General features: G+C 36.1%; 1 protein-coding gene across 2 annotated transcripts in view; it reads right to left on the bottom strand.

Annotated features, from left to right (window-relative positions):
• The window catches only part of OLFM3 (olfactomedin 3), a gene marked incomplete at both ends in the record, with an annotated part of 58,248 nt that overhangs the window by 10,230 nt on the left and 28,627 nt on the right, over positions 1–19,391 (bottom strand). The window contains 4 exons of one of the 2 annotated variants that reach the window (XM_084291271.1): positions 783–1,002; positions 4,869–5,024; positions 7,889–8,035; positions 12,679–12,878. In XM_084291271.1, coding sequence (XP_084147397.1) covers positions 783–1,002; positions 4,869–5,024; positions 7,889–8,035; positions 12,679–12,807 — 652 coding nt within the window. Of the gene's footprint in view, positions 1–782; positions 1,003–4,868; positions 5,025–7,888; positions 8,036–12,678; positions 12,879–19,391 lie in introns of those variants that run through there. The other variant, XM_084291270.1, reaches the window with a different exon arrangement.

Below are 19,391 nucleotides of genomic sequence, written 5' to 3'. Positions count from 1 at the left end.
TGTGCTATAATATGTGCACTGAGAGGAAAATAGGATTATAAGATGTTTCTGTTTGAAGAAGTCTTTCATTTACTTAGCCCATCATCACTGCGTTATTTCTAGTATAAAACAAAGAAACTGAAAATAAATAATTTGAGGGTAACCTAACCTAGATTTTTCTCATTCCATTGCCTCACAAAAATAGCACTGCCTATCAAATTAATAACATCATGCATAGCCTTCAAAAGTAAACATCCCCCACCTGATAACTGAGATACTGATCACAGGATTGAACCTAGGAGTTTGTATTTTATTTATTTTCCTTCTTAACTTACAAAGCATTTATTTCTCATAGAGGGGGTGGATTGTTAGCTATAGCGACCAAAATTTCCATAGTAGCGCTCTAATCAGGTTTCTCAGAGTCAGTGCATGCATTCTGAGGGCAGACTTTGCATCATGGCTGCAAAGTGGGTGGGTACCAATTACCCTGTTTGGGTAATGGAAGTTAAGGCTGACACTTAATGATACTTCAGACTTTTAGTTTTGGTAGCTAATACTGAGCTAGTGCTGATTTTTGGAGATGCTGAACATCAACTTTTTCTAACAAAAGCCAGCAACTACTACCCTGGCCAGCATGTTCCAATACTTCACAACCCTTTTGGTGAAGAAATTTTTCCTAAATGTTTTAATTTTTCCTGAATATAGCTCAGACTTTCATCAAAAAAGAAAACTTCATCCTGCTACAGAGAAAACCAAAAATGTACAGCTGTGGGATCAAATCTGACAAGAAATTGTAAACTTACTGAGCTTTTTCATGCAGTCTCGAAGCCTGGTTTCTAAACTGAGCACCCGCTGGTGTAGTTCCTCATAGTCATAAGCACCAATCTCTTCTTGAATCCCAGTGAGGACAGCAGACAGATTCCTAATTTCTTCCTTGAACTGGGTGATTAGTTTGGCATCAGTTTTGTATTGTTCCAGAACTGGGATCAGTGGTAGGAGCTCATCCATCTTTTCTTTCAACTCCTGTTAAAGGTAATCAAATGCGTATTAGAGCAGTTTAAAGGAATTCAATCCTCTTATTCCCTTGTATGTAATATTTATGCCTCATTATTAAAATGACTCGAAAATGACTATTGATTTTAGTTAGAGCTATTATTTCAGTGTACTGTGAAAGTCTTAGAAATCTCAGAATTAATGGCAGTAAGCAGTAGACAAAATGTGTGAGATGATAGTTTATTTCTACTGAGGTATATGATTAGCTTCCGGTGACCTGAACCAGACCTGTTGAGGGTCTGACTTTCCATCCAGAGGATATAAACCCCCATGGACTGTATCTTCCTTGAGAAAAGGTGATTAGACCTGAACACCTGGTGACAGTCAAAAACATCACACCTGTTCTATAGTGGGTAAGCTGTTCGTTTGTATTTCACTCCTTAGAAATACTGAGTTCATTTTTTCCTAAATATCTGTTGGAGCCTGTTTAGTTCTGATCTGGACACAGTGATATATACCTCTTTCTTCTGAAGTGAAAAATCCATGGTTCTTAAACTGTTTCGTATTTGCGGTACTTCTACATCACTAGGTGCCTTTGAACTTCCTCAGGCGTTCTTTGTTCTGGTCTGTAGCAAATCATTTTATTGCTATGTGCAGTTGGTATTGTGTCACCACTCCTGTTCCTAAATATCGATTAAGGAAAGCAAGGCTCCACTTGGGAATTTTTGGTTGCCCCTTTCTCAGACTTTTGTCATGTACATTGAGAATTTCTCTTTGTAACTTATAATGACTGCTTGTATTTTGTTTTTGGAATAATTCTTTTAAATTCAGTAAACTTAATCTTTACTAAATTAGTCTAGATTGAGTTTTTTTTTTCTTTCTTTTTATTTTTATTTTATTATTATTATTATTTTTTCTGTAGATAACCTCAAAGAATCCTTGCAATCAAAAGGTTTTGCTTTATGAAAAGCTTGTAGGTTTGCCCTTGATTTCCATATCTGTTTATATTTTGAGAAAACAGCAGGACTTCTGTGAGCAAATGCCAGAGGCATGAGGAGATGCAAGCCTGGACAAAACAAGAAAAAGGGTGGAAATAGAGATTTGTTAGTTACTAGTATTAGGTGATAATAGAGACTGAGAATGGATGAGGACACACAGGGAGAGGCTATTGAAGAGATTAGAAAATGGAGTCCTGAAGGAATAGATGGAGTAGTCAGCAGATTAAAAGGGAAAGCAGAAGAGAACTAAATGGATGCCTAAGCACAAGGAAGAAGTGCAGAAGCAAATGTGGTCAGAAGTTTGTATAGTCAATGAGATGCACGGAGATACGTACAGTTTGTTACACCACTTGTATAAATGGATGCAATAAACATAGTAAAACATTTTCAAAATAAATAACATAATGTCAAACAGAATGCTTTTCTACTGAGGAGATGTGAAAGAAGCTGATAGGCAGGGTTGGCATTAGATTTGCTTGAAGATCTGCCTCTGAGTTTTTACCTCTCAAACATGTTCTAGAACAGCTTGAGAGTTCTACGTCTCTTCAGTACTCAGCTCATCCATGCAGTTTTAACTATCGTTTTCATAATGGAATTATTATTTGCTCAAAATAAAGACCTATATGTGGAGTTGGGAAGAATAGTTTGCATGCATATTATCTTAATATCTAGAAAGTGGCATTTTAAACTACAAAGAGATATGTTGTTATAAATGGATTAGAAACTATGATAAGTTTTCTTTGTATCTTTGGCTCTGTTCTCAAGGGGTCTTCCAATTATAGAATATTAGCAGAATTATTGAGGTGGACAGGAAGAAATGAAGAGTTTTTGTCTACGGTTAAAACTATTTTTCATTTGACTATCCTTATTAAAAATTCATCTTGAGCCTAATATATCTGTAAAAAACAAACAGTTGTGTCTTTCTTGATAACAACAAGACTAGGTTTTGTGATGTGGAATGCAGAGCTCCAAAAGCCAAAGTTTATATTTGATTTTGAAATGATGAACTTAGGCTTTGGTTCTAGGGGCACTAAGCAGTCAAAAATCATGGGTAAACCATGGATGGAAAAACAAAACTCAGAAAGATGATGTGTTTAGAAGAATTAGTGGAATTCTGACAGAATTTATGTCAGATGAGGTATCATTTGATCAAACTGCTGTAACTTTTTTGGGGGGGACCAGACATCTTTTGCCTGGTGTGAATGCTGATTTAACAGAAATATGACCATACTCTCAAGTGTGACCTGGATCAAATTTGTACTATTTGGCTCTCAGAAACATGTAACCATAGCATAAAACATCTCACTTCAGTAAATGATATAAAGATGTTTTTGGTGTTTTCATGAAAAACAAAACAAAACCAAAACCATAGTGTTTGCTGACATTCCTAACTTGTTGCTGCGATCAGTGGTACAGGAACTAAATTGTACTGCAAAATGAATGGCTGGTAGGCATGTTCTGGTGCTTTGCACCTGCTGGTGTGAGGGGTTATGTTGTATCAAGAAGTTCCTGTGTCTCAGGTAAGATGGAATTTTAGTAGGCTGAATTTCAGAAAGCCAGCAGCATGTTGTGTGATGTTGACCTTCTAAATTCCTCTATCATTTGATTGGCTGGAAATCTGGTTTATGCTCCTGGCAAACTATCAAACTGAGGTTAAATGACCAATATAAATACTGAATATTTAAAAGGTTAGAATACTGCAGGAGTCTGCTACCTTTGACATCACATATCAGACAGTCAAATTTTGATATTTTGTTCAAGAAAAACTATTATGAGGATAAAGAATATATAATGGCATTATAGAAATGTGTTGTAGCAATGAGTGATAAAAGGAAAAATTGCAGAGCTTTACTACCTGAAAATTACTAGAAGTATGTGTTCAGCCTCCTATATGAAGAGTGATGACAAAGAATAATGTTTGGTAGGCAGATCATTAATGTACTTAATTCCTAACGCTATTAAGTACACAATATTCAGTGTCTCTAGAAAATAAATTAGCTATGTAATTGTTTAGGTATGTAATTTTAATGCTGATTAGAAAAGTATGTCCATTTTGTGTTTCATGAAGGGTTTAAATATAAATTTTGTTAATGTAAGCTTTGTAATATATTTTTTAGATTCTATCTTGCTGTCTTGCAACCTGAAATGCTGTTTATCAGACTTGATATTTGAAGAACTTAACTATGTTTTTGTAAATTTTTCTCCTTAAAACAACTTCAGATACATTTAGGTGTTTTTTTTTTTTTTTTTTTTTTTTTTTTTCTCTCTCTCAGAATACACAAAGCTGTTTTGTAATCTTTGCAACTCTCCTTCCTCACAAAAAGATTGGCTTGTGTTTTTTTCTTGTCATTAAAATTCCTTATAAGCCTTTTTTTAATCATACAGATGCGACTGGGAATGATTGCCCTCCTCCCCTATCCCAAACTCAGAATAGCAAACCTTCAGACATGAAATTAGATCTTAATTCTACTGGATAAAAATTACAACAACCTGATTTATTATAGGCTTTCTTCCCTTCAACTGCAGTGAATGTCAGGCAGCAGTAAAAGTGCAGAACTCTCTAGTTACTTGCTATTAATTCCATTGGATCTGCCCATTTATCACTGAAGCTTGAATGAATATAAATTTCTCAGTATGACATGCACAATGATACAGGAAAAACAGGAATCTGTTTCTAGTGACATATCTCCAATATCTTAATAATTAATGGTTACTTCCTAGTACAATTAAATTGAACAGAGCAAAAGATTATTATCATAAAGGAAATCTTATTACGCTTTTCATTTTAATGTTGCTCTTGTATGAACATTTCAAGCTGAGATCTTAGCAGTCCATGCATTGCTGCTTAGTACATCGCTTCCAGCAGGCTTTCAAAGTTATTGTTAAAATAAAACCTACTTGAAAATGCTTTGTCATTAATGTCTTCCGATCATCTTCAATTTGCCGAAACTTGGCCTTCAGCCCTTTCATTTGTGTTTCCATTTTTAAAACATACTGGAAATCCCTCTGAGTCCGTAGATTTAAAACTTCAATAGATTGGGACATATTCTGAACCTGTTAAAGAAGAACACTCTCTAAATGCACTTTTTGTTGCTTTACTTTTTTTTTTTTTTTTTTTTTTTTTTTCCTGCTTAGATAGTTAAATGTCAGGCAATAAAATGTACTTCTGTCAAGGCTTATGTCAAGGCTTTAGCTGTGAGTCATTTATACCACAGTATAGGTTTTAAATTCCATAACTGCATGACCGTACAAAAATTGGGGAACAGGGCTAACAGAGGGCTAGCAGGACTGAGATCTTAGAGCCACAGAGTATTTGGATAGTTTCTCTGAGGTAGAGAGGGGGATCCTTTCAGCACCATTTTCAATGGGCTGGAAGAATGCTGTTAAGTGTTAGAGGCTACTTTGTCTTTTGTAGTAGATGCTGCCTGTGCTTCAGGATGCTCCATGCAGCATGTGTTTTCTCCTCCACTTGAGGAACAGGACTAAGATTAGGAGAAAATTTCTGGGCTGTTACGAAGAGTGTGATTTTCATAGCTAGTAGGCATTGGTATAATAACTCACTATAAGGAATACATGAGACTGTCCAGAGATAAGCTGGGATGGGACCATCATTAAATTGGGATTTGCTTGTGGTTTTACAAGTATAAAATTAGAAACTTTAGCCAATTATTTTAATAGTAGAAAAGCATTTTTTATAGATAAGTGACTGTTCAGGAAACTGTAGTACTGCAAGTGACCTCATTTAGCACTTTCACTAAAATGAGGCAAGGACTTTTCATCTGGAGTTAATTATATAATTATATTATATATCTATATAATATATATGGATATATATATCTATATATAGATAATTATAATTATCTAACAGTACCTATTATAAAAGCAATGCTTTTCCCAGTCATAAATATGACACATTTTGCAAATGCAGTTATTATTTGTCAGTAAGTGTTCCGTCCACTAAAACAGGAAAAAAGTGGACTATGAAAAAAAAAATTAAGAATATTAAGTGCTGTATTGAAGTTTTGTCTCAAAAAAAATTGACCTTCCTAATAAACCACAAAAGTAGCAGTACTCCTGTAGTCTGCAAGAGCATGTAAAATTTAATTTAAATTTAAATTTTGTATTTGAAATTAATATGTTGCAACCTACGGACTGCGGGGATTCAGAAAAATATATACTTAAAATAGTACAAATCAGCTTTTGGACAGTTGCCATTGGCAGTTCCAAGAAGTATTTTTAAGTGAAAAAAGTAATGTTTTTATTTCTTCTTTGCTTTCCAACTGTTGAAAGCAAGCAAATAGTCCTTTGGTTTTGTGGTGACACACGTGGTCCACAGGTCTGTAGGTATTTTTGTTGACACACAAAGCCACAGGTTTTTCTCTGCAACTTCATTTTGTACCTGTTCTCAAGCTGCATCTGCTGAGTATCATGAAATCTGTAGGAATGGTGAGTAAGAGGGCACACATGTTGTTAAAGATGAAAAACATTAATTAGGCTTAAAAATTACTGACTGTTTGGTGATCATAGCTGACACATTTACTGAATTAGGTCTTATCCTGGATTCTGATTGTTCCTACCTCCTGTCATGGATGGTAAGTGGAAAGCCAACTAATTGAGTTTGGTTGGGATTTTTATCAGTTTTGGAACAATATGAAGGTGGTGTGAACTCCATTCTAGGAGACTTTACCCTCACCAATGTATTTAGCTTGGAAAAATTCTGATGTTTTATTTCCTTGGGACCCTGAGATAGAAAAATAGCTCATTAAAACCTGTTAATATATTCTGTGGAGGAGAGGGCAAGGAGAAATAACTGAAGATGGGTACCAGGAGCAAACACAACTGCCTGTCCTCCCATCTCCTTTACATTTCTCCTTTCTACATTTCTACATTTCTCCTTTACATTTTACATAAGTTGAAAAACTTACTTCTGAGAAAGGGATTGTTCTTGGGAAGTTTCTAAAACTACTTAGTTACATGTCATGCTACGGACTCTGTCAAAAACTGAAATTAAGTCCCTCCTGAAGTTCACGGAGGTTTATGAAGGGAACATCTGCTGGATTTAGCATTGGTGTGATTTTTCTATAGCTGAAAAAATATTGAAAATTGTATGCTGAAAAATGCATATTTATTTATTTTTTTGGGGTCTACATTTTATGTTGCTTTCTGCTGTTGCTGTTCAAATGCTCTGTCTCAGTCCCTCAGGTTATGAACTACTAGCTGGTACACAGTAACTATAAACTTGGTTACCTACACAGGGAATGCAGAATAATAGTTTGTGTTTTCATGGTTGCAGTGTTTTTTCAGTTCATACGAAATAACAGTTTACCAATTTTAAAATATAAACAAGACTGGATAATACTGGGAATAAGAATTGGGTTGTTTAGACAAAATTTGCACCACCGGAGAACGAAATAAATAGTATTAACTGAGGAAATAAGAAATAAAAATAACTTAGAACTGTTTCTCATCTGTACGGTCTGCTTTGATGGTGCTGTCGTGTCTGTATCTCATTATTTGCTGATAAGAGACAAGGAATGACCTTCAAGAGACTTACACGTTTGAAGCAGCAGCTGTAGTTTAAATCCCACAACCATGAGGAAGTTTAAGGTGGGATTTGTAACTGTTTTGACACAGGGAAAGTCAGTCCTGTATATGTGTAAGAAAGGGTTTGGGGAATGAGCAAGAGAAAACGCAACTTCAGTTTGCTAGATAAGTGGCTTGGGTTGACAGAGGTGTGCTATGAGGGAAACAGACAAATTACGATAAGTGGTGAAAACACAGGTGGGGGATATACCCTGAAGGAATATTTTTATAGATAATGCTTCAGGGCACCATTATATATTAAACTTAGAGAGACAGGAGTGGATTTCCAGGGGAAGTTCAGTGATCAAAAGGAGAAATTCATTGGGAAGACTTACCTTCTCTAGCAGCTGTCTAAGTTGTCTGCTCTTGGCATCTCTTGAACATAGGTTTTGTTCAGGTGCAACAACAGTACAAATGCAACGGCCATCAGGATCCTGGGCTGAACTATAAACTTGCCACCCTTCCTTGGGGCTAATCTGAGTCTGTAACACAACAACAACAATAAAAATAAAGGGAACAGAGCAGATTTCATTGCTGTTTGAAAACACCACCTATTTTTCTTTATGTTTTGCCTTATATATTTGCAGTGAGGTTCCTCCTAGTCATCACTCATTATCCTCTTAACTAATTAGGCTGGTGATTTTGCACAGTTTTGCCATGTTGCACATCTGCAGAAGAGTCTCTGAGCATTGTTTCCAGTGTGGGTGAGAGCAGTTTCCTGTTAGTGATTCAGCACAAGTGGTTGATGTAATTCTTCGCAGTGGGATGGTAAGGTTTTTCATTAACAGAGAACAAATATGTCCTTTCAGCTTGAATGACTTTTACTTTAGACTAATGGAAACAACAAAGACAGAAAAGAACAAATACAAAATCCCAAAGAGAAAGCACAGTCTGTGTGACTCACGCAATAGGGAATTGGCTGGGAAGCGGTTCTGGAGGTGTGTTAGCAGGTTTGCTCTTAAAGATGCAGCACACAGAAAACTCTTCTTGGTTGACTTCAGCTACACGTACACCAAAGGGAAGACGGGCAGTACTGAAAAGTACTAGGTTAGTTTAGATGATGGGGGGTGATGGCAGGCATGGCACATGGCAGGAAAGGCATCACACTGTCCTTTACTGGCACAGCATTTTAGAAATTCTGAACCTGTTCTTTTTCAGCAACCACCACCACCAAGAAGAGCAAAGCAAAAAACTGTATTTCAGAGCAGGCCAACACTACACTGCCTTTAAAGCTCGTGTGATACCTTGCAAGAGTAGGTTTCTATCTGCTTAATGGGATTTACAGCACAGCATCAGAACGAGACAAAGCACCATAATCAGATGATCGAACAAATTCAGGTGAGGGAATGAAAACTAATTGGCACCAGAAATATTTTCAGGCTATAATTTCAAGTTAATAATCTGCATTATTCTTTTCTAATAATACAATATTTGCTGCTGAATTTTACAGTGCAGTTGCTAATGGATGACATTGAAATATTTTTGATCTGGATAAAGTTGGAATAAATTAATTTTAGTATGAAATTCTACTTGGTGTCAGCACAAAGAGTGATTGTTAAAATTGGCAAGCTTTGATATTGATGCTTAGTGAGGAGTAAGTTGCATAGTTCCATGCCTCAGAAAAGGTACAGTATCTCTGTAGACTGAGGTCAGAAGGAAAGGTAGCAATATTTTTCTGAGTATCAGTGCAATGTTAGAGAAGAGCACAGACTTTTTGTCCCCCACAGTGTCTATTTTGAAGAAGTCATTGAAGACAGCAGTGACCTCTTTTACTGTGGAGTTAACTTAAACAATTCAGAACTGTATTGTTCCCTTGTTTTGCAAGGAAGAATAAGGTATCATAGCGTAGATGACTAAACAGAGGACAGTCAAACCTGGGCAGAAAGGTATAGAAAGGCATATCCAGAGGTCAGTGCTAAATTGTTGTGCTCTTGCAGCCTTAATTCTTAGGGCACAGGTGATCTAGTTTAAGACATGGAGAAGAATAAAATCTAACCAAACTTACAACTGGAGAGATGATTTAAATTAGATTTGAGCAGCTACTAAAATTGCAAGCTAGAACAACTGAAACCTCTTATAGCTGGTGACACTTGTGAAGTGTAAGCTCTGTTCACAAGTTTCCATGCTTCTCTGTAGAAAGGCTGCCCAGTGTGCCCATACAAGAGCAAGTTCTTGTTGAAGTTCAGGAGCCTAAAGCTTGCAATTGTAATTCCTACAGAACAGAAATACTCCATATATTTTATGAATAAACTGTGATATTTGCGATACCTGCTATTTTTAGATTGATAGCAACAGATTTTACTGCATTCAAGTGAATAGAGTTCTCTGCAGTGGAGAATGGATGCGATAGCAGGATTGTGCATGGTCATAGTAAAGCAATTACAGTCCATGCTGTATTGTCAAAGGTATTTGTATATGCTAACAATATGTATCGGTGTGTTTTGTCTGAGAAAATAATGTTTATTGATTAATTTGGCTGATATTTTCTTATGGCACTTAACATATATCTTGATTTAAAAAAAAAATAAAAAATGAAGTAGCTATTTGGGAAAATATTTTTCACAGTGAAAGACCTTCAGGCATAATATGAATGCGTTGTGATAGGCTGCCCATGCAGAAATGAGTGCTGAGACAGCAGCTCCAGTGTGGGCTACATTTTTTTTTCTGGTATTCTTTGTTACCTGTGTGCATGCTATTGGGGTACCTTTGTTAACTAGGATGGGTAATATGAATAATTACAGAGAAAAATAAGCATGTGCAGGTAGGCGCACTTAGCTTTTTTTTCTCTCTTTCTTTTTATTTATTTATTTATTTATTTATTTATTTTGTATTTTCTTTGTCATTTAATACCTATTTCAAGCAGAAACTGCTGTGCCACATGGAAAGAGCTAGAATGCATCAAAACCTTTTGAAAACTGCTGAATCTAGTCTCCAAATGCACGCTTACTGCTGACAGGCCTTAGTCAACAAATGAGAAAAGAAATAACAAGTGGTGAACACCAGCAATGACGACAAATCATTCTAGTTCTTGGAAATCTGGGGAAAACAGAAGAGTCTCTACAAAGAGCCATATTAATCTGCCTTGGCAGGCTGCTGAGTTACAGTCACTTTACTTACCTTACAAAGATTAACTTTTTTCACTTGCACTCACATTCTGATAAAGCTGCTATAGCTGCCTCCATTGTTACTAGTAATTGGGCAAATGGAAACACGTATACTCAGTATCAGTGCTTAAATATAATGATATTTGTCAGTCTTAGGATTTTGGTCCTGGGAGTGAAACGTTGCTGAAGGGGGGGGTCTTTCCCCTGACCCCACCTCACCCTACATTTCTTCCAGCAAGGGGAAGAGAAAATGTTAATAAAGATGGGGAGGTTTTGCTCTTTTTTCCTGGTGCAAGATGTACAATTTTTGAGCTGTGTATAGGAGAGAACTTCTGGAGAACCGCTTGCGTGGCACCGTTCACTAGAGAAGCTGCCAGGGGATGACACTAACTTGACAGCTAACTTTAATTGACTGCTGCCGATTAAAAAGCAGGTAGTGATGACCACAGCATCACTGAGTACCTGGGCCATAAAGTCTCAGCTAGAAGCTGAAGTTTAGAAAAAGGCAGCAGATTTGTGGTGCTAGTTCTATAACAACACCCCACCTGATTGAAGATGGTATTTTTTCCACTTGGTGGATGTTGCCAAGCTCAGATAATCGGGTTTTTATGCTTGTGTCCCCAGCTCTCCAGGCACTCCTGCTAGCCCTCTTGAAACCCAAAATGTGCATATAACTCCAATGTTTGAGTTTGAAGAGCATTACTAAAATAATACTCAGGAGGCATTTGTAACATCATTGTTCCGACGAAGCCAAGGGAGGCATGGCAGTTTACACTACCTGGAATATGAAAATGACAATATATATAATCATATATTAGTGTGTAAATATACATATGCGTACATGTTGCAACAACAAGTGTGCACCTCTTTGCTGCTCAATTGCAACCTTAAACTTGGATTTAAATTAGACAGGGAACCTTATTTCTTATAATATCACATTGCCACAAGAACTAGCAAACTGTATTGTAGGTCAGTGGGTGTAGAAAACAAACTGGAGCTTTTCCTTGTCTTCTCACCTCGATGCCCTAAAACTTAAAAGAATTGTTTCTTACAATATAATTAATTTTAAAGTAGTGGTATTTAAAGTCTAAATGCAGTGGCTTTCTGCCGTAATGCTTTTCCTGTGTGCATATATTCAATTAATTAAATGTTGATTAGTTAATGCATTTTTATTTACAACTGAAAAATTAAGTTCTGTATATTGTGCTCTACTGTACAAACAGTTAACTATATCTTTTACATAATACACTATCATACAAACATCTGACTGCAGTTATAATAAAATCGTTTTACTAACCATTTAGAAAAAATGTGTTCTAGTGTAACTTACAGATAACTTATAACTAGGATAGTGGGCCTAGCTAAACTATTATTTTAATTTTTACACTTTTCATTAATAGCTAATACAGCTTTTCTGTAGGTCTTAATTAACAGAGGCTGTTGGATATGAGCATCAAACATACAAGCTGATATTTGTTAGTTGTACAATTACCTTTCTAAAGTTCTGATACCCAGCTTCCTAGTACCAATTTTATTTTATCAGCTATTTATTTGCTTAACTGTGCTCCAATAAAGAAAAAAATAAGAAAGGATCAGGCTCCTTGAATATTGTAGTCAATAGCTTATGTATAGCACTAATCAGACAAAAATTAAAAAGAAATCTTCTGATACCTGTTTTCCTTAATGATGCAGTACATTTTTTTCTGGAGCAGTAAACAGGCAAAATATCGAAGCAAAAGAAATGGCATTGCTGTGCTATTTTTAGCATTTCGCCCTCAAGATGAAGGCATTTGTTCTTAAATATTTAAGGATGCTATTTTAAAATCTTTTCTTTCATAGTAAGACCACAACATGCTCACCAATGTGCAGATTTATGATGCCCAAAAAGAAGCATGCATTAAGTGATGATAGGAAGATTAGTACTCTAAAAAGATTCACAAAGAGGCAACAGAGTAAAGCTTTTGCTGGCACTTCTATTTGCTCAGCATTCAGATGGATTGCAACACATCACAGCTACTTACTAGAGTATCTGAAGTGGGTAGTCTGGTGATATTTAGTCCTACCAGAGATGGGAGAGTTTGGGACATCCAGTTAGAGACCATTGCCACGGTACTAAGAACAGCACCAAGCTTCAGCAGTGGAGGGCTCATTGCTGTGGAGCTAATGAGTTTTCATAGTGACTGATTATCATCCCAGTGCAGGCTGGCGGTGAGAGGCGTGACTGCAGCACACGCCAGCCTCAGCGGGGAAGGAGAGCAAGGTACCCAGATTGAATCATCTGTTAAGAACACTGTTATCTTTATTTGGTCTCTTTCTTTGCTCTTACTAACAATGCTTATCAGTATTTATTTGCTATTTATGACTATAATACTTACTATAGGACTTGGCAGTCCTTTACATGCTAATAGCCATTGCAGTTTACAGTGGGAGATGGGATGAGTGAATTACCTCTTTATAGGTGCTGGAAAGTTAATTAGCACTTCATTAGTTTAGTCCTTGCAGAATGGACTAAAACAGTACATTTAGTCGTCCTGTCTGAAATTCAAAAGCACAATCACAAAACTGAAACAAAGAAAACAAAACAACAAACAAAAAACTCCCCACTCCCCATCGCTGTTTTGGTAGAAATATGCTCAGGTATAGTTCAAAAGATGGTACAGGAACTATACTTGTCCCGGGGGACAGGGGAAGGGTGAGAGCTGTAAGCCTGCCCATGAAAAGACAAAGGCAGGCATTCTGAGAAACCTCCCCAAATACCCCTTGATTTGTTGATCTCACATAAACTACAAACATCGGCAACTTTATAATTTGCAAGGCATGTTAAGATACACGTTAAGATAGTATTTAGTGTTTTATTGTTTTTATTTTTATTTTTATTTATTTTTTTTTTTTTTACTGTGCATGTTTTTACACTGAAAATTTTTGCATTACACGGCTGGCAGACTCAGTGTGTCTTCACTGTTGTTAGGAATAGAAAATAAGTTGTGGGTTGCTCATATAGCATTTGGAGGCTTCTCTTGGCCCTAATCTGCTGTTAAATCTGATGTTCTCTAGTGCTGTAGACTGATCTCCAGGTTCAGTAGCAATTAATCTTTTTCAGAAACTTAGTAAGTGTGGGGGAAAAAAAAGTGCATAAATCATTGTGTTGAGGTAGCTTTCCTTTTCCTTTCCTTTTTTTTTTTTTTTTTTTTTTTTTTAAGAGTTATTTTAAAAAGAAGAAATGCTGAGTAGGGATTTCTAATGGCAATTATTTTAGAAAGAACTTGCTTAAAAATTTGCAGAGATGGACTACTGTGTGTGCTTCCTGAGGCAATTATGGATTTAGTTTGTTTCTGAATTTGTGTCGAAAGGAGTATATTTTTCTTAAAGAACTTCTACAGTTTTTATGAAGGAAACCTGTAATAAAATGGAAAGGGATTCATTTTAGAGCAGTGTGCCATCACAAATGCAAACTTCCTATACTTACTGTAAGTATAAACTTATAGCTTACGTGTAAACTTAAACTTGTAGTATCAGTCTTGCAAACAATATTTCAGATTCTTAGATCTTGTACACCGGTCAGGCTAAATTGTCTCTTCCAACATTCATTTAGAATGATTTCAATCTCTTGTTTAACAAAGACACACGGAAAACTAGTTTTTAAAAAAGAAACAGAAAACCACATGGAGGGCTATTATCTAATCTTACAAGGGGTCTTCAGGCACAAGGATTCAGCAATGGAATACACCGAGAAATTCCTCGCATCCCAATGTTATATATTTTCTGGGAGTCACACAGTAAGGTGAGCTGCAAAATGTTTCAGGTACTCAAAACAAAAACACGCCGAATTCACTGAAGAGGTGCACTTGAAAACTGAAAGAATGAGTTTATTTGTTCATATGCAGATTCTACACAGAAAAATAAGTTTTTTGCTAATTTCCATATACATATATAGACATGAAAGTAAAAGATCTATCTGAAAAGGATAAGTTAAAGTGTTAAACCTGTTGCAGTTTTAATTTTCTGATGCATGTTGAATGCACACACTTGTGTGCATTTTGACTTATTTCACATATTTTGGCAAAACTTTTGGGACAAAATAACATACAAGGGCCATTTTCTCCAAAGAATTCAAATTGCTTTCAGATTACGAGTCAATAGCAAATAATTCTGACGTTTGAATAAGAAAGCATTGTGATTCTTTTGTTCAGTCTGAAATAAACAAAATCCCAGAAAAAAAAAAAAAAAAAAAGAGTTGCACTGGATCAGTCTCCTTGATTCATTTAGTTCCTTTTTTTAGCAACAGCCAGCAGCAGATGCTTAATAGAGGAGCATAAGAGAGCAAACATACTGCAATACTTTCCTTGCTGTAGCCTTCCAGCAAAGTGTGGTGCTTACAGGGCCTGAGCTTGTAACTGTGTTCAGTGGCCTTTCCAGGAAGCTTTCCTCCATGACTTTCTCATCACTTTTTAACTCATCGGTAACTTGGGGTGGCACATCATCTACTGATATGGAGTTCTGCAGTTTAATTATGTCCTTTGTGAGAAGTATACTTACCAAAAGTTGTGATTAGACTGCAATTTTAAGAAATGCTGTGTTTAATTCCAGTCTGATATTTTCCAATGAAAAATGCATTTTTGGTAAGTATAACCTTGATCTAATAGCCAGAACATCTTTTGGTTACTTAGTAGAAAAGAAAAAAAAATCATCAATGAGACTGAAAGGTTGGTCAGGCGTTACCTCAGCAGAAGGGCAGAGTGAGTGGAGGTGTCTGAGTGTCCAAAATAGAGTTCCTGTACCTATGGAGATATTTTGTGGCTCAAAGTTGGGTTTTGTCCTGTGGAGCAGATGGGCTCGTGTTCAGGCTCCGTTTTTCCCCTCTGAGCATGAGGTTGCTGTGCAAAGTAGTATGGCAGAAGAAGTACACATAAGATCTTTTTAACATGACTTGAAGGATCAAGCATAACATTTTATTAGAGCAGCAAGAGACAGAAAATGTAATGGAACATCACTGAATTCAGCCTTCAGCATTGACTTTTTTTTTCTCTTTCCCATTTTAGGGTGTAGTTACATAAAATGTAAATCACAAATGTGAGAATAGAAATGTTGTTTTTGCAGAGTTACATTGTTTAGAAGGAGGGAATGTGGTACTGAGATATGCTTACAGTGATAAGAAAGTTTAGCAGGCGACCTTGTAAAATGCAGACAATCAGACTCCTTAGGACAATTAGGTGAAAATCATGGTGTCGAGTCAAGTCAGATAAGTGAAGAAACATTACCACTTCAAGCAGTAAAAATGTCAAAAGAAATTTGAAATTTAACAGGCTGGCGACTGAAGGCCATGCATTGTTTGTGAAGCATCAGATAGATTGTGAACGTGGATTCCCCACTCAGTGGGGAAACAGGGGAGGGTCCTGCCATCAAAAGGTATATAAACTGTGTTTTGGAACTAGTAGATGCGCTCTCTCTCCTGCTTGTGGGGCGCCCGCCATTGCAATCGCGAATAAATTACTACTTCACTGAGATCCTCGCCTGAGCCTAAGTTACTGGCTACGGAGTGTTTCTCACACAAATACAGAAAACTAAGGCTATAGAGCAGATATGTGAGTGCCATGTCATCAGAATGTTGAAGACCAGAACAGCAGCAATGTTGGACCTTTAACACCTCTAAAATTCTACGTAAGATTAGAAGGGAGTGAATTTCAGTCAAGTGCAATTGCCCAGGGCCGTGATATCAGTCAGCCTAAAACATAGCATACAATGTAATATCATGAAGAAATGTAGACAGAAACATAATAATCACTTATGTCTCTAATACGATTATAGGTGCAGAATTCAGATTACAATATCCAGGCCCTAAAAATGGAGAGAAAACATTTGAGACAGTTTTCTTCAACAAGAAAACTTAATGGTCCATGAGAAATCATTAAGGCTACTGGATGAAGGAACAAGAAAGATCTGCTCTCAAGAGGCCCCCCCATTGTGTAAAGGTATTTACAAACTTTGCTGTGTTAAAACTGTTGGAGCAACTTGTCAGAGGCTGGGCATTGAGCAAACGGTAGGACACACATTCTAAATGCCTGATAATCCAAGATACATGTACCAAGTGCATAAGAGAAAACTAGAGTAAAGCCCTTATGGTATATTAACATGTGCACACCATAGTTATGTAGACATATTATCGTGTCCCTATACTTATACATACTATTTATATTTATTCAATAATTTCAATGGTTACTTTTATCTCTGAAAAAATGAATATCCTATAAATTTCTTCCCCTTTCCTGTATCCCCATTTGTTCTGAATGACATCGAGAGCCAGTCTCTTTGCTGAATTCTTGCAATTACTTGCCAGCCTGACAATTTCACAAGTAATTTTTATTTTATTTTATTTTTTTTAATTCAGAGCTGAATTGTTTACCATTTCTCTATGTTGTATAATTTTCTCATATAGGTTCTTCTGAAGCACTTCAGCATTCTCTCTAGATCTGACTAACCACAAAAGATTCTGCTGTTCACCAGTTTTATCACCTTTTTTGTTCCCGTGTTCTTTAGAGGTTTAATAAGCACATGAATACCCCCAGTTCCAACACATTTCCTAGAACAGTCATGCTACATTTATACTACGTTGAGCTGCAGCTGTTTATAGTTTTGTTTTTCTTTTAAACATTTTCTGATCCACAAAAGACCATAGTCTGTCCCTTCCTGACTGTTTAAACCTTTGACAAACTACATTGCAAAGATAGTAACTTTTCTGAAGTTCAGATGAGTAATTACTGCTGATTATCCTTAATCCCATGTATTGTCAGCTCCCACAAAGAATGCTGTTTGTTTGGGGGCACATGATTTTTTCTACAGATGATATGCTGCTTGGCTTTTGTGTATATTCATGATATTCATTACATACAGAATATTCATTAATGTATTTTAGAATTTTATTTTCTTCCAACTAGTCTGCCTGCTGAAGTGAAAACCTGCTGATGTGTGATTCACAGTATTGCTGCTAGATATGTCTTTAAAGGTAGCATACCAGGAGATTCTCCTCTAGTATTCTTTCTGGTTCTATAATTGCAAATTACCATGTAGGTGATATCTGGATTCCCCACGGTGCTGAAGTTAGATCTGCTGTAAGTGCATAAGGGCTTTAAAGCACATTTGCACTGCAGTGCAGTAACGTGATTGCAGATTGTAGAGAGATGCGAGTCTCCTAAAGCAACCCTAGCCCAGGGATTGATGGTAGTGTAGCTTACACTGGAAAGCTGCAAAAATGCTTTTCTAGGACCTTAAGTATTTAGAAGCTGTGTCCTATGCTGCTGCTAGACTTGTTTTTTTTTTTTTTTTGTTTGTTTGTTTTTTTTTTTTTTACATAAGCTACACCTTTCCCCTAGACATGGACTTGACTCGCGCAGCATCAGCATAAGCAATATTTCTTATGTCATGCACCCATTTGTCAAATAGCTACTCCAGCGTGGTATGCAAAGGAACCCATCCATGGGAACAATTAAAATATCATTTTTCCTAAACAGTGGAAGTGTTCACTGGAACTACATTTTATTTGTGTTCTTATTAGAATTGGAGGAATGCTTTAAAAAACCTTTCTGTTAAAGAACAGAAACTTTGAAATAATTTTAGCTTTATTTCACCATAAATGTTTGGGGAAATTAAAAAATGGCAAGCAAATATTAGAAAATTTTCATGAGAAACATACTTGCAATCATATATACAAAGACCTTTTCAGAAACCATAGAAAAACTGAAGGGTTGTTCTCATCTAGTTAGATCATAAGTTTTTGTTTTATTTCCTATGTTTCACATAAGCTCTGTTTTAAAGAAAAAAAAAGTGCAATTTCACATTTCCAGCTCTTGATATGCTACTAAGAAATAGTCTTATGAACAAGAGCTAGAAAGCAATAATGCTGCTAAAATCTAAGCACTATTCTTTTAAAACAAGTTACTGTGATTTATTATTATTATTTTACTGGCATAGTGACTTTCTCTTTTTGGAGCCAAATTATCTTAGAGTGAAAGCTAAATTATTTATACAGAATGACTGCACGTGCCATGTTTTTATCTTATATGGAACTGGGTAAATCTAACAATTTCAATGTTGTCAGCTGAGATACTTGTATGCCAGCTTGGTACTATTCATTTATAAATTATTTGCAGTGTAAAAGGTATTATTAAGGGTAGCATATGAATGCCCCAATTTATTGGTATTAAATAAGAGGTATAAGGCTTTTCTATTCTATGATATTCAATTTACTTTGAGTTCCTGTTAGATTTTCATATGGTTTAAACAGGGTCTAATATAAATGAGAATACAGCCCTACTTTATGTTGTCACGTTGAAGTACGATAAACTCTGTATAATAAAAGTAATTAACATCAGTATTAGGAACATCAACAAAGTAAATGTTCTGAGAGTCATAAATATGGGAACACACACACAAATGCATAAAAATGTCTAATTATATCCAGGATGGAGGAAGAGGAACAGTGACTGTAAGAAAGAGGAAATAGCTAATTCAGTAGCAGTCACTTAACCCTCATATCATCTTATAAATGTGTGTAAAAAAATATGTTAGCCTCCCAAACAGTTCTTAGAACTGAAAGCTGTATTCATGGGTAAATGCTACAAAAAAAGTTTTATTTGGTATGAAAATATATGACTTCTGTATAAAAGCTTTGCCTAAAACTGCGTTTTATGTAGACAGAGATCAAAGTGATTGCACAGTCACCTCTCAGATTTCTTAAATA

Source organism: Netta rufina, assembly GCF_964035555.1.
Source record: "Netta rufina genome assembly, chromosome: 8".
In the NCBI taxonomy this organism is placed as follows: domain Eukaryota; kingdom Metazoa; phylum Chordata; class Aves; order Anseriformes; family Anatidae; genus Netta; species Netta rufina.
This window is presented reverse-complemented; position numbering and strand designations above follow the sequence as displayed.